At 38.7% G+C, this 22,493-nt stretch overlaps 1 protein-coding gene and 1 long non-coding RNA gene across 2 annotated transcripts in view; one reads left to right on the forward strand and one right to left on the reverse strand.

Moving 5' to 3' along the window:
* The window catches only part of LOC111742690, a 202,181-nt gene that overhangs the window by 85,212 nt on the left and 94,476 nt on the right, over positions 1 to 22,493 (forward strand). The gene's annotated exons all lie outside the window — the stretch shown is intronic.
* Positions 1 to 22,493, reverse strand: part of CPA6 (carboxypeptidase A6) — a 239,635-nt gene that overhangs the window by 57,123 nt on the left and 160,019 nt on the right. Inside the window, exons 3-6 of the mRNA XM_011364617.1 lie at positions 19,706 to 19,830; positions 14,008 to 14,122; positions 12,027 to 12,128; positions 9,507 to 9,611 (exon numbers count right to left, since the gene is read on the reverse strand). Of these exons, the coding sequence (XP_011362919.1) occupies positions 9,507 to 9,611; positions 12,027 to 12,128; positions 14,008 to 14,122; positions 19,706 to 19,830 (447 nt within the window). The remainder of the gene's footprint in view (positions 1 to 9,506; positions 9,612 to 12,026; positions 12,129 to 14,007; positions 14,123 to 19,705; positions 19,831 to 22,493) is intronic.

Below are 22,493 nucleotides of genomic sequence, written 5' to 3' on the forward strand. Positions count from 1 at the left end.
TTATAAAGTGTACAGTTCAGTGCTTTTTAGTAATTCAGAGTTGTGCTACCATCGCACCTACATAATTTTAGAATATTTTCATAATCCAAAAAGAAATCTCATGTCCTTTAGGTATCAATTCCCTAACCCCCTCAGCTACCCTGCCCACGGGCAACCACTAATATACTTCCGGTCTCTATAAATTTGCCTATACTGGACGTTGCATTTAAATTATATAATAGGTGGTCTTTTGTGACTGGCTTTTTTTCATTTAGCAACATTTTCAAGAATTATCAATGCTGTAGCATGTATCAGCACTTCATGTCTTTTTTATTGAGATATAATTCACGTAACATAAAATTTACCATTTTAAGGTGGACAGTTCAGTGTTTTTCAGTATATTTATAATGTGCAATTATCATCACTATCTAATTCTAGAACTTTTCAATCAACCACAAAAGAACCATTATATCTGGTACTAGTCACTCCCAATTCCCCTCTCCCTCATCCCCTGGTAACCACTAATCTACTTCCTGTTTCTATGTATTTGCCTATTCTGGACATTTCATATAATTGGAATGATACAATATGTGTGTGGTCTTCTGTGTCTTGCTTATTTCACTTAGCATGTTTTCAAGGGTAATCCATGTTGTAGCTTATATTGTAATCCATTTATTTTATGGCTGAATAATACTCCATTGTATAGATATATATCACATTTTTTTTATTCATTAGCTGAACATTTGCGTTGCTTCTGGTTTTGGGCCATTATGAGTAATACTGCTGTGAACATTCATGTTCAAGTCTCCGTGTATACATGTTTTCATTTCTCTTGGTTATATACACAGGAGTGAACTTTTGGGGTCACATGGAAACTCTATGCTTAATCTTTTGAGGAACTGCTAAACTGACTTTAATCTATTTTAAACTTGATAGTTTGCTTTATAATTTAAGCCCATTACTTTTAAGCTTTCTGAGTGCCCCTTTTCATAAGTTTCTACTTGCTGTCGATTTTGTTTGTTTCCTGCCCTCTGTCTGCCCTCAGAATTAAGTCCTTTGTTTTCCTTAAATAATGCTTTTACAGGAAGATAACCTCCAAGTTCTGTATATTTATCTTTGTTTCCTTATATATCTATTCTAGTTTTCTTTCTTTGATGAATTTAGTATCTGTATCATCCGTCTTGGCTCCTGACAAATTTAAGAAAATTTTATCACCAAAAGGTAGAGTTTCTTAAAGCTCCTTTTTGGTTTTATGGTGAAAGGACATCTGTAGTACACATTTCAATAGTAAGTCCACCATGTCTGCTCTAATGGTTCTGCTGACTTGGTATAAACAAGTCCACCATGTCTGCTCTAATGGTTCTGCTGACTTGGTATTTAACAAGAGAAAGATTCTGCATTCCAAGTGCCCCTCCATTTGTTTTATTTTGCTTATAAGATTTAAAAATTTGTGATATGAATGCTAGAAAAAAGAGAGATGGCAAGTATTGAAATCAAAGTGATGGCTCTATATTTTTCACCGTAGTTAAGTGATTTTCAATTTAAATGATAAAAGCCCAGAATCATTTTGTATTTAAAAATGTCTGCCAACCAGCATTTATATGTTGGAATAACAAATTCATTTGAGCAATTTTCAAAATAATAATGAAGCTCATCGTACCAGTCATCTAAGTCAGGTGGTTTGCTAATGTGTCACTGTTTTCTGAGTTTTATGTGGCCAAGACATTCATGAACTCATCCACTAAATTGGAGTGGGAGGCAGAGGTGGAAGTGGCTCCCAGGGCATGGCATGGGAGAGTCAAGCTGGCTGAAGAGGAGAGGGACATATGGAGCTAGAGCCGTGTTGTGATACTTCTAGTTTCCATGGCATAAGTCAGGGTTAGTCGATGAGGATAATGCATCAGAGAAGAGAGAGCCGGGATGAAATTGCCTGATTCTCTAGGCAAGAGATAAAACCTGGTTCCAAAGAGAATGGACCCAGAAGTGTGGAGACCTGGCTAGAATTTTTATAATAATTTTTTAAATTTTGAGATAAATGTAGATTCACACATAATTATAAGAATCAATACAGAGACATCCCATGTAGCCTTTACCCCCAGTGGAAACATCTTGCAGAACTATAGTATAATATCACAATCAGGGTTCTGACATTGATACAGTCGAGACACGGGACCTCTCCATCACTACCAGGACCTCTCATCAGACCCTATTATAGCCACGTCAATTTTCTTCCCACCATCACCTCTCCTTTGCTCCCAGCAATATCTAGTCAGTTCTACATTCCTATAATTTTATCACTTCAAGAACATCCTATAAATGCAATCATATAGTATGTTTCTATTTGGGATTGGTTTTTCCAGTGTAATTCCCTGGAGATTCTTTCAGGTGGTTATATGTTCCCATAGTTTGTTTTTTCTTTATTGCTGAGTAGTTTTCCATGGTGTGCACGTACTAGTTTATCTATTTGCCCATTGAAGGATTTCTGGATTGTTTCAAGTTTTTTGACTATTAGAAATAAAGCTGCTATAAACATTCCTGTATAGGTTTTGAGCAAACATTAAATTTTAATTTTTCTGGGATAAATGTCCAGAGCATGATCACTGGTCATATGGTACTCGCATGTCTAGTTTTAAAAGAAAGTGTTCACCATTTTAAAGAGTAGCTCTATTATTTTACATTCCCATCAGCCACTCACGAGTGATCCAGTTTTTCTGCATTCTTTCTAGCACACCTCTCTCTCTCCCCCATATAAAATTAAGCATTTATGATATATATATATACATGTGATACATATATGCTTATTTGCAAATATGTATCACATGTATATACACGTATATATGTACAGATGACATATACGATTAATTCACATGTATATATATGGTTATTTCACATGTACATATATATGATTAATTTTAGCCATTCTGATATATGCGTAGTCATAGCTCATTGTGGTTATATTTCAGTTGCCCTAATGCCATCTTTGTGTGTTTTTGCCATTTGTGTACTCTTTAATGAAACATCTCTGTCTTTTGCCCATTTTCCAATTGGATAGCTTGTTTTTTTTTGGTCAAGTTTTGAGTTTATATACTCCAAATATGAGTCCTTTATTACATGTGTGGTTTGCATATAATTTCTTCCAGTTCGTAGCTTGTCTTTTTCAACCTACCAGGGTCTTTGACACACAAAAGTTTTCAATTTGGATTAAATTTGATAATATCCAATTTATCAACTTTTTCATTTATGAAACATGCTTTTGGTATACCGTCTAAAGACTCTGCCTAGCTTTAGATCTTGAGGATTTTTTCCTATGTTTTCTCCCTAAAAGTTTTATAATTTTACATCTAAGTCTGTGATACATTTTGAGTTAACTTTTGTATAAGGTACGAGACTTAGGTCAAGGTTCATCTTTTTGCCCATGGAAGTTCACTCGTTCCAGCACCATTTGTTGAAAAAGCCGTCTTTCCTTCATTGAATTGCTTTTGCACCTTTGTTGAAAACCAGTTGGGTACATTTGTGTAGGTTTATTTTTGGGTCCTCTGTTCTTCTCCATTTTTCTCTGTCTATCCCTTCATGAAGATCACACACTTGATTACTGTAGCTATTAATATGTTTTGAAACTGTGTAGAGTGACTCTTTTTCAAGAGTTTTAGCTCTTCTAGTTCCTCTGCCTTTTTATATAAATTTTAGAATCATCTTATATCTGTAAAAAGTCTTGCTGGAATTTTTATAGAAATTATGTTATGCCTATATATCAATTTGGGGAGAATTGATTACTGTACTGAGTTCTCCAATCCATGAACATGATCTCTCTCCATTTATTTAGATTTTGTTTGATGTCTTTCACCAGCATTTTGTAGTTTCAGCATGTAAGTTCTGTACATGTTTTGTTAGATCTACTCCTAAGTATTTCATTTTTTTTTGTAAATAGCATTGTATTTTTGAGTATTTACATGTTCATTAATAGAAATACAATTGAGTTTTTTATGTTTGTCTTGTATCATGTGATCTTGCTAAACTCACTTATTCTATGAATCTTTTGTAGATTCCTTGTTTTCTTTTTCCCCTTCTTTAATTCTTCCCCTCCCCCCAAACTTCTACCCCTGACCCATGGATGTTGCCGTTTCCTCTTAATAACTGGATCTCTGCAGGTGGGGAGTCTCCTCCCATACGCTTGTGGTGTGCACCAGGGGCCTGGCACACCTGGGGCCTGGCACACCCGGGGCCTGGTCTGTGGCTCCACCTGGGGAGTGAACACAGGACCTTCTGCGTGTAAAGCAGAGGTGCTAACCACTACACAATGGAGCCACCCAAATACCTTGTTTTTTTTTGATATAGACAATCATGTCATGTATAAATGGGATAATTTTATTTTTCCTTTCCAATCTGTATGCCTATTTTTTCCTTTCTCTTGCCTTATACTGACTAGAACTTTCAGTGCTAGGTTAAGAGTGATGACAGTAGACATTCTTACCTTATTCCTGATTTAATGGGGACGTGTTTAGCCATTTACCACTAAGTATCATTTTTGTTGTAGGATTTTTGCATATGTTCTTGATAAAGTTGAGGAAATTGCCCTCTATTTCTATTTTTCTGAGTTTTTATCATGAATGTGTAGAATTTTGTCAAATGCTTTTTCTGTATCAATTGATGAGATTTATTTTTTTCTTCTTTAGCCTATTAACATGGTAGATTACATTGACTTTCAAATATCAAACCAGGCTTGCATCCCTGAAATAAACCCCATTTGGTTGTGTTGTATAATTATTTTTATAGATTACTAAATTCTATTTGTTAAATATTTTGTTAAGGATTTCAGAATCTATTTTCATGAAAGCTAGTTTCTTTTTTTCCTACCATCTTTGTCCAATATTGGTACCAGGGTAATATTAGCTTTGTAAAATGAATTGGGAGAGTTTTCTCCTGTTTTTTGAAAGAAATTATATAGAGTTGATATTAATTCCCCTTTAAACATTTGGTAGAATTCTTCAATGAAACCATTTGGGTCTAGAGATTTTTTTTCTTTCTTTTTTGAATTTTAAAATCATGACTTCAATGTCCTTCATAGTAACAGGGATATTATCCGTTGCATAATGAATGAGTCGTGGTAGTTTGTATTTAATTTATTGATCCATTTTGTCTAAGTTGTCAAATTTATATATGTAGAATTATTCACAGGATTGTCTTATTGTCCTTTCGCAATCGGCAGGGTCTGCAGTGATATCCCTTGTTTCATTTCTAAATTGGTAATTTGTATCTTCTTTTTTCTTTGTCTCTTGCTGGAGCTTTATTGACTTTATTGATATTTTCAAGAACCAGCTCTTTGTTTCACTGATTTTTTTTTCCTGATGATTTTTCTGTTTTCAATTTCATTGATATCTACTTGTATCAGTATTATTTCTGCTAGCTTTGGTTTTATTTTCTATTTTTCTAGATTCTTGAAGCGATAGCTTAGATTATTGATTTGAGACTTTTCCTCTTTTGTAATATATGCATTTAATGCTATAAATTTCCCTCTTACCATTGTTTTAGCTCTGTCTCACAAATTTTGATAGTTACATTTTCATTTTCATTCAGTTCAATGTATTTAAGTTTTTTCCTTGAGATTTTCTTTGATCCTTAAATAATTTAGAAGCATGTTAATTTTCAAGGGTTTGTAGGTTTTCCTGTTGTCATTCTGCTATCAATATCTAGTTTTATTTCACTATGATCAGAGAATACAGTCTGTATGATTTTAATTCTTTTAAATTTGTTGAGATCTGTTTTTTGGCCCAGGATATAGCATATCTTGATATATGTTCTATAGCACTTGAAAAAAATGTATATTCTGCTGTTGTTTGGTGGAGTGATCTATAAGTGTTGTTTAGATCCTGCAATATGTTGTTGGGTTTCATATCCTTGCAGATTTTTCCTAATGATTCTTTTTACATTGGTTATTTAAAAATACTAACTTGCAGATACTACTACTAAACACTGATTTTATTAAGTGCTTGTCATATGCCAAGCATGCTCTTAAGGCTTTTACATGCATTATATTATTTAATCCTCCCAATAACCCAATGTGTCACATATTATTACTGAGGTTCAGAGACGTTAAATGACTTGCCCCCCAAGATCACAGAGCTAGTAAATGGCAGAGCTGGCATGCCAACCCAGGGTTGTCTATTAAGCATGTGCATGTAACCTCTGCAATATGCTGTTCTATGCTGATCTTAGAGGGCTCGATAAATTGTCTTCCAATTGACATTTGAGTAATGATGCAAACATTACAGTGGTGGCTATGGGGAAAGTCCCACCAAATATGGTAGGTCACCTCTAAGGTTGTCTCCAATGATTCTCACCTCTTAGTAGGCAAGCTTTTGTGTAAGACCCTCCCCTTGAATATGGTCTGGACCTTGTGACTCACATTCAATGGACAGAATATGACAAAAATGATGGATGTCACTGCTGAGATTAGGCTACAAAGAGACTGTGATTTCCATATTGGGCCTGCTCCTTCTCTCTCTCTCTTTCTCTCTCTCTCTCTCCCCCTCATCAGCTCTGAGGAATCCAAATGCTATGTTGTGAGCTGCCTTGTAGAGAGGCCCATGTGACAAGGCACTGATGTTTCAGGCTCACAGCCAGGGAGGACCTGAGGCTGCCAGCAGCCATGTGAATGAGCTCAGAAGCAGATCCTCCCCGACACAAGCCTTGAGACGACTGCAGCTCCAGCTGACACCTTGACTGTAGCCTTGTGAGGGACCCTGAGCCAGAGGCATCCAGCTAAACTGTGCCTGAGCTGCGGACCCACAGAAACTATCTGCTGTTTTAAGCTGTTGAGTTTGACTTCTTACTTTTGTGTTCTCTCTTTCTTGGGTGCTTTAACCCAATCTTTTGGCTTCTGATACTACTCTCTTCTCTTGGGGTTGAAACTCCAGGGAAAGCAAGAGGTGGTAGAGATAACTGAGAGATTGGTATAAAAAAGCGTAAGAAAAGAGGACCCCCTGTCCTGGTTTACCATGTACCTGAGTGGACAGCACCTCACAAGATCCTCATATGCCAGTAAGGGGCAAATGCAGAAGAGGACGACCAGAAATGTGTCATGTGTCAGCCAAGAGAGGGATAGACAGCATCCAAGAGTCTCTTGGGAGGCAGAGGGAGAACCCAGAGGTTCCCTGGTGTCCCCAGAGGGGACGTGGAAATTAGATGAGTTGAGAGCATGGGAGCTGGTCATGAGACTTCTGTGGTGGAGGGGAGGTAACCTGTGGAAGGGACACCTTTTGGAGCCCCTCTAAGATCAGCCGCCACCTGTCTTCTTTGAGAGACTGAGACTTTAAAAAGGGACTGAATTAATGTGCAAGAGATGATGTTCAAATGCTTGGCAGGTTTAATGTTCCTTAAATCTTTAAAGTCCCCATTCCCTCTGCCACCAACAGCACCATTAGTGAAAATGAGGGCTTTAAAGCAAGTGAGAGTATTTCTTACAAGCCCATAATGTGTAAGCGTTGGTCTACTCCAATCACTGCTACCACATGACATGGCTTCCCCCTAGGATGAGGAACTCCTAGGACTCCTGTTTTTCCATTTCTGGTTGCTATCTTGACTCAGATAAAAAACATAAATGACAAAGTGTGTGTGTGTGTGTGTGTGTGTGTGTGTGTGTGTGTGGTGTGGTGTGGGGTAGGGGGCAAGTGACAGCCATAAACGGTGAGAGTGGTATGGAAAGGATAGCAGAGGCACAGAAATGGCTAGACGTACCCGCATGCTTTAAGATGGCCTGGTGTAAGAGGGAGAAGTCTTTCCTTACTCACCTCAGGGGAAATGGAGCCTAATCTTAATTGATACTTCTTGCTCTTGCTCCAAAATCAACTACCTTCGATTAGCAGTCACTATACATGCCTCTTCCTTTTTCTGTGGTCACATTGTGTCCTCCTCTTCTTTGGAAACTTAGCTTGAGTTATAAGGCACTGTACATGGCTGTACAGATTGTGCATTGCAGAATTCCAGGTGGTACCATTCATATTGTATGAGATGATTTGACAAGTCATCTCTCAGTAATATTTCCACATCATTACCACTGGATTCCCATTAACAAATATTTGAAGATATATAAAGTGCCAGGTGTTTTAGGTGCTAGGAATTTGGCCATGAACAAGACAGAGTCTGTGCCCTTGGCATTGATACAAAAAGAGATAGATAACACCATGAATAAGCAAAGTTTGGGTGTTATAAAGAAGAGACTGCACATATGGATATGAGGTAAAATGTTTGGGAGATAATTTATGTCCTTCAATAATACGCAGGACCATAGTTTATAAACAACAGGTGTTCTGTACTTATATTTTCCCTTTTTGAAACTTGAGACAGCAAACAATATGTTGTAGGTATACAATGGATATTTATTACAAGGTAATAGAATTAACAATTTCTTATTAGCTTTTGCATTTGTCCTACCAGGATGAAATGGTATTTTAAGAGAATATGAATTACTCAATACACTGAGTGGGGATAGTTTGAAATTTTATAATAATATTTATAAAATCAAGGATACTTGTATGGGTTTGGTAGTGGCAGAGAGGCAGATTTTACAAATTTAGTACAGTCTTGACATTTATGAGAGAGATTTTCTAGGACTAGGAGAGTCCTCAAAACCACAAACCACACTAGGGCACATAATTTCCCCATAAAACACAGTGAAATATAACTGAAATATTTAAATATCTTTCATATTCTTAATGATTCTCCATAAGCAGAAGGCTAAAAATATCTGTAGGGTTATTCTCTGGCTTAGAACCTTCATTTCCTTAGACTTCATTTGCATTGTCAGTAGTAGTGGTTGGTTTTCTTTTGTCTTTTTTTTTTTTTTTTAATTAAAAGGTTAATAGAAAAATATCTGACATATTAAGATGTTGGTTCATGAGGTTGGCCCACTCTTGGGATAAGGACCCACTTGATACATTAACCTATGGAAGCCTCTGGAAAAGGAAAAATCACTATGAGTCATTAACAATTAGAGTCACTGAAAAAAACTACTGAAACCGAGAATGTTAAATCCACAGATGCCAAAAGGTCTTTGGTATCTAAATTACAGATCCATAGCAGGAGGGCAGATTGTAATCACTTGCTCATCTCCTTATTGCTCTACATATGTGAGATCATTTTGATAAAGACAGGTGGCATAGAATTTTCCAAGCTGAATATCATATGAGGAACAGCTCTAGAATACCATAAATTGGACTTTAGCCTTTTGCCATATATCAGCTACTATGGTTGGTTCCCAATTCGTCACAAATTCATAAAAGCTCTGGACTTCAGTTTCCTTCTCTTTAATGTGGGTTGATAATTCCAACCTCCAGGGTGAGAGGCAAGGATAAACTGAGCCAGGGTTCTGCGAGGTCTTCATAAACATGACAGCGACCCACAAAAAAAGTATTATCATTCAGTCAGGTATCACTGGCTTTATATTCCCAGCTCTGTTCCTTGAGCAGAATAAAAACACATGGGAAGCACCGACCAGCTGAAATGAACATTGTGTAAAAGGTTTAACTTACTTCTTTTACAAACCACTGACAAAAGGCAGGACCAATCCATTCTCTTGCATGAATACCACAGTCTATCCAGACAGCATTTTTGTAAGCTCGTGATCTTCTGCCAAGCTGAAAACAAGAGTATTCATAGTAACCAACACAGCCTTTTATTTTTGGATTCACTGACCAGTGTAATTTAATAAGCTTTCAGCATAATTCTTCACTATCGTTTGTTTCATTAGGTAACCCATGAAAAAGACATTCCCTATCTACTTTAGAAGTCCAACCTTGTTTATGCAGAAACAATAAATTTATCGCCCTAATTACAAATCAAAGGACTAAAAAATACACAAAGACAATCCCTTAAGTAGATTTGCTTCTCCATTTTAACATAATATGTGACAGTTAAGTAAAAAGCCAAATTTCCTCTCTCCCTTCCATCCAAGGAATAAGAAATATTCTCAAAGAATATTTCTTTTTCTTTTTGGGAATATTTCTTAAAGAAATAACTCTTATAGGTGGACAAAGTCAAATTTTTATTTTGACACAAAATGGAAAAGCACAAAACGATTTGTAGAATCTAGTGACAGATTTTTCTTTACAATCCTATGATCAATACTCCATATAACCTGGTTTCTAACCCAGTAGTCAATAGGTGGCCCTTGACATTATAGGGGATCTAGTTTTCATTTATTCATTAATTCACTTAATCAATACTTCAGAAAATCCTTTTCAATGTCAGACATCATACTCAGTACCAGAGATTCAAAGATGAAAGACAAGGATGTATGTGCTAGTGGGGAAGGCAGACGTTTGAGCAGTTAATCATTACAGGATGAATATGTATGTTACTTTGGGAACATGGGGATAGTGTAGAACATGGGAACATGTCTCATTTTCCTGAGAAATAAAAGAAGTCTTCTCGGAAGAGGAGCCTTCTTCTTGAGCATTTGAGCAACACGTGAAGCTTGCCTGGCAGACGAGTTGAACCCTTTTCCCATTTAAGAAACAACTTGCAGCTTGCCGCCAGCATTCATTTAACATCAAACGTAGGAATGCTACGTTTTCTGGGATTTGGCATTTTCAGCGATCGCGAATTACTATATTTTTGTAATGAAAATACCACTACTAAAAACAACGTTATAAATAAAACGATGTCATTCGTTTCCAAAGACTATCGATGCGCTAGAGACATACGAAAATAATAATAAAAGCGAGGCATTTCGTGGCATATTTTGGGGGTAAGGTTAGGACTGTAATCTGCGAGTTATCTTGGGGTAACTGCTGCAGCTGCAAGCGCCGCCTGTGAGTATTCTTGGGGCAAATGGGAAAAGAGTGAAAGGCATCTCAGGCTTGGAAGAGAATCTGAACACACCGTATTTGAGGAACTGTTTCTAGGGTATGAGGGAGGAATGGCAGATGAAGCTGGACACAGGCAGAGAACACCTGAAATTCCTCAATGCTATGTAAAAGGGAAGGCTTCAGCCTGAATTCCATGGGAGGGTTGTGTGTGGAGTGGGAGAGAGAGAGAGAAAAAGAGAGAGAGAAAGAGCTCACACCAACAGCATGTGATGGATGAGAAGGTGGAGGCTGGGGACTGGACTGGAAAGGAAGTTTGTAAGAGTCCAGGGGAAGTAGATCCAGAGATGAGCTAGGGCGAGAAAAGATATTTGGAAGAATGGCTAGTTCTTGGTAGTAGATTTAAAGTAAGCAGTTAAAATAAAGGAGAGGAATTTTGGATGGTGCTCATGCGTTTTGATTGGCAGCATAGTGGTGCCATTCTGAGCCGAGATGCTTTCGTGAATATCGAGATGACAATGTAAGTAAGTAGGCAATAAGATGTGAATTTAAAGCTCCAGAGAGTGGACTCCACTGAATAGAAAAGTCTGGAATATATTGTTGGGACCATGGGGTGGATGTGCCCATTTGGAGATAGTTCATAGAATGAGAGCACATATGGGGGTAGAATCCTGGGATTACCAGAACCTAGGGAAAGAAGCCAGAGAAGGAGACCGAAGAGGATGGTTAGATGAGAGGAGAACCAACTAGGAGTCATCACTGATCTTGGCAAGAGAAGGTTTAGAGGAGTTGTGGGGTCACAAAGGCCAAGGTCTGAATGGGAGGTGAGGAAGCAGAGACAGTGGTGCTTAGTTATGTTTTTCGAAGTTTGGCTGAGAAGGGATAGAGAGCTATAGGTCAGGGGCCAGAAGAGAATGCAGGGTCAAGGGCTGGGAATGATGTATGCCTTCTTATACATGTATGTAGTTTTGCATTTTAAGGTTCGTTTTAAGTAGCACCAAGTCACAAATCATTTCGAAGGGCATTATTTTTGAAGTGCATTGCTAACTCTGACTACGTTAGTAGATTCTGGACTACTCAATGGCAAAAATTCAATATGGCTTAAAAACCTAAGGGAAAATTTAAAAATATCAGGTGATATTAAATATGAGACACTATGACAGACCATTTTCTCTTCCCCATAGATCAAAGTTGGAAAAAATGAATGGTTAGTAAATACTTTAGTTAATAATTTCCTATTTTTACCTTTAAAACAAAAAGAGGTCTTCCCTCATATGACTTTCCAATAGAGAACATGTGAATGAGCCCTGAGTGAGTATTATTCAGATACTGCATCCAATTTTGAATCTAAAAGCAAATAAATAAAAACCATGTCAGACTCTCTTAATTATAATGCTTTTAGAGAACAAAAGATAACAAAAAGCAACAATAGGTCTCAGAATTCAAAAGAGCATGCATGGAATATAAAACTGATCAAAAACCAATTCTCTATTTTAATTTTCTTCAGGATACTTAAAATTACATTTTCTTTTTTGCTTTTATAAATACTAGCGTCATGTCTTTATATTGTTCTATCTTTAAAGCATACCTTCTACTACCATTTATCATTAATGTCTTGATGGCAGAGTTTTACAGAAAATTAATCAATGTGTTCTGGGTTACTTTTGAAAATCGAAATTTATTTCCATTTTCCCCCAAGTATTTAAGTGGAAATGAAAGAAATTGGCTTCAGGAAAACCATCCAAACTACTTGAAAGTGTTCATTAAAGTCTAATATATTGTAATTTGCCACTGAACAGAAGATGCTAAGAAAAAGGCATTATTTAAAGATATTCTACTGAGCCACATATCAGAGGGCATAGTCTGAATAATTTCTCCAGTAATAGCAATATATTTGCACTGATCCATTCACACTCACTTATCTGTCATCAGGAGAAGGTATATTTGAGATAGATGAATAAGGCACTTAGAAAGATAGGTGACATTTCTGACTTAAAAGCCCTGTGAGGAGTAAGAAAGTCACGCAAAAATGTCCCACTGTTCCATAATGTAAAAGAGTCTGTGCTGAAAAACAGATTTTAGAAAGTACTCATATTTTCTTTTCTTCCTATTCTTTAGTCTAATGAGTGTGTGTATGCACGCACACACACGCGCGCGCACACACACACACACACACACGCATATATGTGTACATAACTATTAGATATTTAAAAATTTACTTTTTGTAGTGCATGTTAATAGTACTTCTATGTGTTAAGCTATCTAAAACCTTTTCTTGTTGCAACATAAAATATGTAGAAATAAGAAAGTTGTTATGATCGGAACCAAAAATCCTTTTTAAAATATACGAATGTAACAGATCTCATTAATTCTATATCTGGCATCACTTTGCTCAATTCAGGGGAAGCATGGAAAATGTATATATGCATTTATTTATTCATTCTGTCATCGACTATCTATTTAGGGTTTCTATTTGCTTGCCACTGGGGATAGAGTGATAGACAAGAAAGAAATGGCCTACCCTCCTGGAGCTTGCAGCTTATTAGGAGAGAAAAAATCACTAATCACATAGTCATACATCCATGTGCTATGGGTGCATACAGTAAGCTGGGGTTGGAGGTGAGGTGTGGAGTTATGATCCAGTCTGGGAGAGTAGAAACAGCTATCTTTTTGCTTAAGCTGAGATTTGAAGAATAACTAGTTGTCGTCCAGGTGAACAGTAAAGGATGGGGTAGTAGGAATGAGGTTGCTGTGTTTTCCAGGTAGAATAAACAACAGCATGTTAATAAACCCAGAGGTGCCACAGATGAGGCACGGCCTTTGGGAAGTCTCAGCTTTACAGAGGGGCTGAGGCAAGAATTGAAGTTCACTTTACCCCTCAACCAAATCATTGCCCTCAAACTCTGGCTGGCTCTACCCTCCATCATCAGGTGCACCAGACTTTTTAGTTAAGGTCTTTACAATTATCGCAATATTGCCTCGTTCTTCCAATGTACTTCCTTTATCCTTTGTAGGTGTGGCCAGATGAAATTCAAATTATTTTGCTCCTTCTTCTATAGCGGTTAAAGGCTTAACGGAAGTGAGGACTAAACTGAGGGGTCCAGATACTATAAGAGCAATATGTGTTTTTCATATAGTCCCCTGTCTTAGTGCTTTTCTCCTAATCTTTAGATCTAAATGATAAAGATGCATTTGTAAAAAAAGAAAAGGTCCTTTGATTACATACCTCTTCTAAGGAGTGATAAACTTCATAATTGTATTCAGAGAGGGATCTTCGATTTCTTGGGGGTCGCAAACCGCTTCCCTGTTCCAGTGCTTTCTGGAGATCTTCTATGAGGATCCTGGATTCGAAATGATAGGATGAAAATTAAGTAGAGATAACCTAAAAATCAGGCAATGTCAAAAGACAACCGTGAATCTACAAAGGACAGCAAAGATTGACATTTCTAAAAATACCAAATGTTGGAAAAATATTCTCTTTCAGGAAATAAAAACTGTTAAACAGTGTAGTAAATATAAAATGTAAAATTGCATGCAGATGTTCCCAAATAATAATAACTACCATTCATTGAGCAGCTACAGGAACTGAATGACGAGTGTGAGCACTTCCATTTATGGAGTACCTGCCAGATGTGCTTTATATTTTACACATAAGATCTTAGGTAATAACCCTATGAGGTAGATTTTATTGTGATCTCCATTTTACAAATAAGGAAACAGGCTCAAAACGTGAAGATCTGGCCAATGTCCCTTGGCTAGTAGTAAGTGCATAATCAGATTTTGAACTTGGAATGTGAACCCAAATTCCAGTCTTTAGACTCCAATCCAGTGTGACCTTATGAAAAATGAAACGAGCTCTTTCACTCCTTTGCTCTAGCCTCATTTCCTTTTGTTTCTATTGGTTCCTATCCCTTTCATCACTGAGAGACTTTTCTCAGTTCATCACCAAGCACACCTGACCCAAGATTCAGAGTGAAAAGGAAGAAACAAGCTACAGTTCTCAAGAAGAAACTGAAGAAATACCCAGAGTGGGAAAAAGCAAATCTATATAAGCCACTTAATAAAAAAAAAATTATCTCGAATTACTGAAATAAATACTTTTTTGGTCCATGAAGGAAATAGATTTACTTAGGGTCATGCTGGGCATAGGACTTTTGCGTCCCTCATTTGTTATTTACTAGATATTGTACTCATTGTGGCAAATACTTTATCATGGGCTTACTGTTCAATTTTTGACTTTAAAAATATAAACATTAAATATCAAGATAAGGTAGGGGTGACACAAAGTTGGTAAACTCTCTTGGTAGCTACTTGCAATGGCTCAAAATGTGAATGGAATATTAGATTGTTGGTCTAAACACAATCTGTGTTTGTTAGTGCTTTCTTCCCTCAAGGAAAGCAATTATGGATGAAAGAAGGCTTTATGGACTAAAAAACCTTAAAATATCACCAGTGTAGGTCTTAAGAACCAAATGAACCTTTATATCAATGTCCAGACTTCCTGTGTTGAGAGAATGCAGGATGGTCAAGAAAGATGCAAGTTTGATTAGGCTGAGCTGGCTTGTCATAAACTGTCGACATATTCCTTTTCCTGCGGGCAATCTTCAGATAGTTTCCTGGGATAGCGAAAAATAGCCAGGAGAAATGGACAGATGGTCTTAGGAAAACCTAAGAAAAAAAATGTCAATAGATTTGCCAGAGCCAGCAATCTACATAAGAATCTCCTCCTGATTTTCAGTTTAAGGAGATAAAACACATAAACATAAAAACTTTCCAAAGGTATAAAAAATTTCAGAATGTTTACAAAATGGAGCTGGAGTATATTGCTTCTGCAGTATTTCTCAAGTGGACAGATCTTCTAAATATAAACAAGTGCAGATAACTGGTCTTCACACAAGGTACGAGCAGTCCCTCCCATGCATCACCAGAAAGTTTTTAAGTTCTGATGCTGATACATCCGTTTGTTTGGCAGCTCTTGGTAGAATAATCATTGTAAAAAGGGGGTGGAGGGGAGAATTAGGACAGAAAGACAGATACATTTAGAGGGAAATAATATGAAAACACAAAGATGGCCACGTAGGAGAGAGTCCTGGGCCAGACTCTCCCCTGACAGCCCTCAGAGGGACAAACCCTGCCAACACCTTGAATTTAGACTTCTAGCCTCCAGAATCGTGAAACAATAGATTTGTCTTAAGTAAACCAGCCAGTCTGCGATTCTGTAATACGGCAGCCATAGCAAACTAATGCAGGGTCTCTGTTCAGTAGCTTAGACTGTACCTTAATACAGGCCCTAGGAGACCAACCTGGAAAATTAAAATAATTGTGATGTGGCAGGTCCAGCCCATTTTCCTTGTCGAGTAGTTGACTGGAAGCTAGAAGATTGATGAGCAGGTCAGGAAATGGTACCCCAAAATGGTTTTTTTAAGTGTTATATTTTCTTAGTTCTTTACAGCTGATTATCATTTCTGCCCCAATTGTATGCATCATATAATAATGGTCAGAGCTATTAAGAACTTTCCAAAGTGATATCATCACTTAAGTACAAAAGTTTCCGGGCGGGGGAAGAGAGGAGGGCTCAGAATTTGAAATTCCACTACCAATTTTTACAAGTACTTAATTTACAAAATGATAGAAAATTTTAATGGCAGAATAAGTCATCTTATCTGTCATGTCATTAAGAGGAACTGATCACCTAGGGACCAGAAACAGGGGGTCACACTACCTCTGCTTTAAAGATGACGATAGCTGTACATTATGTACAGTTGTACAGAGTAAATGATCATCTTTTGAGAATCCCTAAGATACAATAAAAGTCAATTAAAATGATCTCTACCTACCGACCCTATAGAATTTAATCGACTCTTATGTGTTATTATCTTGGGACCAACAAAATGAATAATTTTAAATGATTGTTCTTCATGAGGAGACAACTGGTTTAAAACACTCATTTTTTTATGCTCTTTTCCCTGTGACATACAGTGTGATATTTTATTCTCTCTCAGTTTCACATGACCTAGATTTAATGGCAGGAAATAGAGACTTGTTAAAATAACTGGTATATTCTTTTCTACCAAGTAATAATTAATGAAGCATGTGAGCTGTTACTTAGCACCTATAGATATATAATTACCAAGCTCTTTCCTGCAAGGCATTCAGAGAATCAGAGCTACAGCAATGACTAAAATGTGTTCAGTACGAATAGTTTTATGCACAGCTGTGACTACCTTGTTCTAGAAGCACAGATAAAATACCTTATTGCAGAAAGCGTATCGGCACTTTACTAAGGCTGTAATCATCTTTCTGGCAGGAAAGTATGTGTGTGGACCAGGGAGGGATGTCACTGCCACTTTGCACCCTCTGGCCCAGTGCTCCACTTGACTGGGATCTTCGCTGTGGACACACAGAGCACGAGCCCATCCCAGACATCACCGGGGATCTCGTGTCAGTTTGGGCCGTACCGGAACTTGCTAAAAAGTTGTGGTAGTCGATGTTAGTCATTTACATCATGGCTCTCAACCTTCAAATCCTAGGATTCTAAACAAAAGATAAGTCGCCCCCTCCAGTCTCATAAATTCACCACACTGCACCTCCCCCCACAGGTCCTGCACTGACGCCCCAGCTCTCCACCACTTCCTTTTCCCTGGTACCCGCCGGGACCCCTCTTTCATTGTAAATAAGCTTCCTACATCCTCCACTCTCTTCAGAGAACTCCCTCTTTTCACAGCCTTGCCCCAGCAGGAACTGGACTCTCCTAAGCACACAGATTTTTTGTATGTCTTTCTCTTCTATTCCACCTCCCATAGGGCCGGAAGGGCTGGAGGTCAGCCTCTTCCTGGACCCCCACCTCCTTCTCCCCCTTCATCTTCTAACTTCAGGGAAGGCGTATCTTGCCTTCGGCATCATGCCAGTCCCAATAGCTTTCCTCTCACTCCTGAATACTCCCTGAAATTCCTGCCTGGGAACATTCTCTTCTTCCACCTCTGATCTTGCCATCAGCCACGGAGGACATTTAAGACTGCTGTGATGTGATGATTCTCTGGTGATTCAGCCAACCCATTTTTGACCACAACGATCTCCACTCCACTTCAGCCATCTCTCCTCCATGGCTACCCCTTGAATCTTGTCACCAGACCTAAACATTCTACCCAGAACTCTTAACAGCCAATAGCCTACACTTTGTCAAAACTTCGTTTCTTCCGGTGTGTTGCCCTCAGTCACACTACACTTGTTTTCAATTTGAAGAACTCTATCCCTTCCACGACACTTCCATTTTGTCCCATCATTCCTTCTAGACTCTCCTCCTTTCCTATCCAGGTCAGACCCCTTAGATGAGTTCTTGAGCTGGTACCTCACTAGGAACCTCAGCTTCTGTGCCGCTTTGACCTTTCTGTGGTGCCGGCCAATAAAATCTCAACTCTGTATCAGGGCTACAGTCTCTCTTCTCTGTAACAACTACTTTTATTGGTTCCTACCCTAGTTGTTGTTGTTTTCTTGTTTTGAAACTCTTCAATACCCGTTTCTTCACTTTCAAGAGAGAATCTTGCTTCTTACTTCATCCAGAAAATGTAGCTATCAGTTATGATCTCTTTCAACCAGACCTGCACTTACCTTCTCCCTGCGGATAAGGTATCCTTCCAACCGCACAAACCCCCTCCTCCACTTGGGCATCTTCACTGCATCATCGACACCTCCTTCCTTACTGGTCCTTGCCCTCAGCCTACGGACAAGCCAAAATTGTCCCCCACCCAGACAAAGCTCAAATCTCAAGCAGTCATGGATGCTTCATCTCCCTATTGTCACTTCTCATTCTCTGCTTCTCTCCTTATTTGATGGCCTAAGGGCAGTGGTCTGCTTCGCTGCTCATGTTCTCACTTCCTGTCCACTTCTCTGTCTCCTGCTCCTCACAGTCTAATCCCACCATTAGAGTTACCAGCACAGTTTCTGTTGCCAACTCCAGAGGAAACTGGTCAGTCCTTTTCCTGCAGCACTTGGGACCCCTGACATCGCCTCTCGAAAGTCTTCCGTTTCTTCTTTGACTCCTGTGACTGTCTTCCACTCGCCCTATTCTTACCGTTCTAACTATTTCTTAAAAACAAACAAACCCCTCAAAATATCCAAATCTGTTGGAATCTGCTCAGTCACCCACACTAGAAGACTTGGTGTCCCTCTCGACTTCTTCCTCTTCCACCTACGTCCAACCATGCGTGGAGTCCAGGTGGTCTTGCCTTTGGTCTTGCCTTTTATTGAATGCTCTCCTGACCCCATTACTCCGGTCGTGACTCAGAGGGCCTCACCGTCTCTTACCTGGACTGTGACCATAGCCTCCGATTGCCCCTCCACCCAGTTACAGGTGGCTGTCTCACTTCCAGCCCCCAGTTGGGCAGCACCACCCACGGGATAAAACCTGAGCTTCTACCATCGGTCTTGCTGCAAACTTTGTCCCCCACCGCCACCGCCTCTCCAGCATTTTTTCTTCCTGCTCTTCGATTTGCACTTTGTACATTAACAACACTGAACTACATCAGTTCCCCACACACATACCAGGCTGCTTCTTCCCTTGCTTGCGTTGTCTCCTCTGCTTGCAAGATCCCGAGTCTCATCCTTTGCCTAATTGACGGAGCTCCTGCAGAAAGCTTTTTCTGTCTCTGCTTTCCTATCCACTTTCTAGGCTGCTCTCCTTTCCTCGCATACGGCAAACCTTCTGTGGTGATGGTGACATAATATGTCAATGTGGTTCCTCTCCCCTCCCCCACCACACTAATAAGCTCATCCAAGGTAAATACAGTTGTGTTATATTCATGTTGGTTTTCCCAATTCAGTAAACAGCATCTGAAACATTGTCTTGACACTCAATAAGTAGCCTGTATACAGCTATCATTCGGTTCAATTTAGCACAAATGAATTAAGCAATGAAAAACGCTTACTTGTACAGGATGTTGGCTTCCTGTAAGAAGGCTAACAGGGCTCGGGAGCCATTCTGAGGAACATGGACATCAGTGACTATTCCCTCTGAGACATGGGAGACACTGCTGGGCTGCCACAGATCCACCTGTAGTGCAGGAACCAACCTATAATTCACATTCGATGTAGGTGGGGAAAGATCCATGTCACAATGTCAAACACATTGCTTGCATTCAGAAACACCAAACACATTTTAGAATTAGACTCAATGCTTCCATCATTCGTATAAAACTCCTATTTCATTTTGAACTTGGTCTCCAAATTATATCATGTCCATATCGAATTCAGTCATAACTGATAAGTTTACAGACCAATGCATAAGCCACCAAGTAATAATGAGAAAACATAGTTATCAGTATAATTTTGATATTGTTTAAATGTATTTATTGGATAAATATTTGAATAATAGGAAAAAAGATATAAATTACCCTTCATTGTACTGTACGAGCGAGTCGTGGTCGCTTGACAATGTTTGGTCACTAAATGGAACAGTCTCCTCCTCTAACACATTCCCTTTGGCTTTCACATGTAGACAGAACCTGCTCAGGGAGGACGTGTCAGCTAGGGTAGGTCACCTTGCTCTGCTTTCATTTCGTAACTTCCCTTTTCCAGAATGTAAGCTCCATGAGGGCAAAGGGTTTGTCCACTTGGTTACCATCCATTCCAATGCCTAGAATGGTGCCTTATGCATATTAGTAACTCAATCGTTACTTACTGCGTGGGTGTAGACCCCACATAGCAATTCACTGCACGTTCACTGTGTGTTCCGTGTTTTGCAGAAAAGCAGGAAGCATGTCTGTTTGGCTTACTGTAGTGGCCCCAGTGCCTTGTCTGCACCTGGCAGGAGCTCCATGTTCATGGAGAGAATGACTGAACTCAGCTGGGAGGGAGGCGCACCCCAGCTATAGTACAAGCCTAGAGCTACATCTTCAATAAGGTGCAGTCTGTCTGTACAGTCCTGTCTGTCTGCTCAGGACTCCCTCTGCCTGCATTTTCGGTCTGGGTTTGTTGCACAATCTTGATCTCTGCTAAACCCTTATCTGATAAGATTGAATTACTTTATATCCACTTAGGTGTCAGTGTCTGCATTCTGTTAAGAATTCTAGAGGACTAAACTTATTTTGTGGCTCAAGGGAAAATACATCTCTACTGGTATAATTTAATTTGGAACAGGGTAGAGAGGCATTTATTTTGGGGACAAAGAGTCTACCTGTTTTTGTTTTTTTTTTTCAAGCAGCCTACTCCTCCATTAACTTGCAAGGGCAAGTCTGACTCAGCTGACATGCTAGTCCAACAATCATAGAAAAACAGAAGTGTGGGGCTGGAGGGGATGCTGAGAGATCATTTGATCCATCTGTCAGCCCTTGGGCAAGGGTGCATCTAGGATCGAATCAAACTGTCCCCAATAGATGCAACTAAACCACATCTTTTAAGTCTCTAAAAAAGGAGAGTTGACAACATACTAATGTAACTCATATCCTCATTTAACAAGAGTGCAGGCATTTTTCTTAATCTCTTACACTGCGGCATAGTTTCCTTTTTTTGTTCTATTCTTTAGTGAGGAATGGCTGGTTTCTTGACTTTGTAAGATAAAGCATGTTGATATCTTTCACCTATTTTTATATGTTAGATATTTCTACTCCTTTAATCATCTTTGTGACTTGTCTCTAAACCCCTTAGTTTTCTTTTTCTGATTGTGTTGGTTGTCATGCTTATTTCATCAAAATTTTAATTTTTTGATTATAGCTGACTTATATTTTATTAGTTTCAGGTGTAGAATATAGTGATTAGTCATTTATATAACTTATGAAGTGATCCCCCTGATAAGTCTAATACCCATCTGACACCATATATAGTTATTACAATATTATTGACAATATTCTCTATGATTCACAGCCAAACTTAGTAATATTGTTCTGTACTTTACATCCCTGTGACTGTTTTTGTAACTAGCAATTTGTACATCTTAATCCCTTCCCCTTTTCACCCTTTCCCTGATCCTCCTCCCATCTGGCAACTGTCAATTTTCTCTATAGAGATGAATCTTTGATACTAAGGTTTGCTGTCATCCTTTAATGACAGTGGAGATGAGGAAATAGTGCCATCTTCATAGGGTAAAGAGCCACAGGAATTTAATATAATATGAATAATCACTCTGGAGATGAGTCTGTGTTATTTTCTGGAGTACAAGCTAAAATAGGAATCCTCACCCCACAGAAGAGTAGCTTCCCCACATGAAAATTCCATGAAAGTGACAAGCCCTGCGGCATGACCTGGAGGGGCCTCCTGAAAACCTAGCACATCGTCAGGAGCAGTGGTCTAAAGTAAACCAGCAAAAAAGAGATTGCAAAATCAGGAGTTGTATTTTGTTATAATATTAGGAAAGTAATTAAAAATGAATTATCAGCTTTTCTCCAGTAATCCTTTGGGAAAAGAGTGTTATTCAAGTCCGGGTGACAGGCATATGATATAGGGGACTGTACTATTTCATGTGAGATTTATAAAGTGCCACCTGTCTTACATTTCTTTTCAGTAACACGTTGAGATAGGAGTTAATTGTAGATACATGTAGAAATGAGAAAACTCAGGTTCATGAAGGTCAAGTCTCTTGAAGGATGCACAGCTACAAAGGGGTGACATAGGTTATGCTTAAATCCAGTGCCCATAATTCACTAACTGGATCTTCTGAGAATACCCCAGAAGAACAGGCAACTTCCAACTTCCTGACTTAGTGTCTCAGGGGGTCTGGTT

The sequence above is a fragment of the Pteropus vampyrus genome, unplaced genomic scaffold (assembly GCF_000151845.1).
Source record: "Pteropus vampyrus isolate Shadow unplaced genomic scaffold, Pvam_2.0 Scaffold99, whole genome shotgun sequence".
NCBI lineage: Eukaryota > Metazoa > Chordata > Mammalia > Chiroptera > Pteropodidae > Pteropus > Pteropus vampyrus.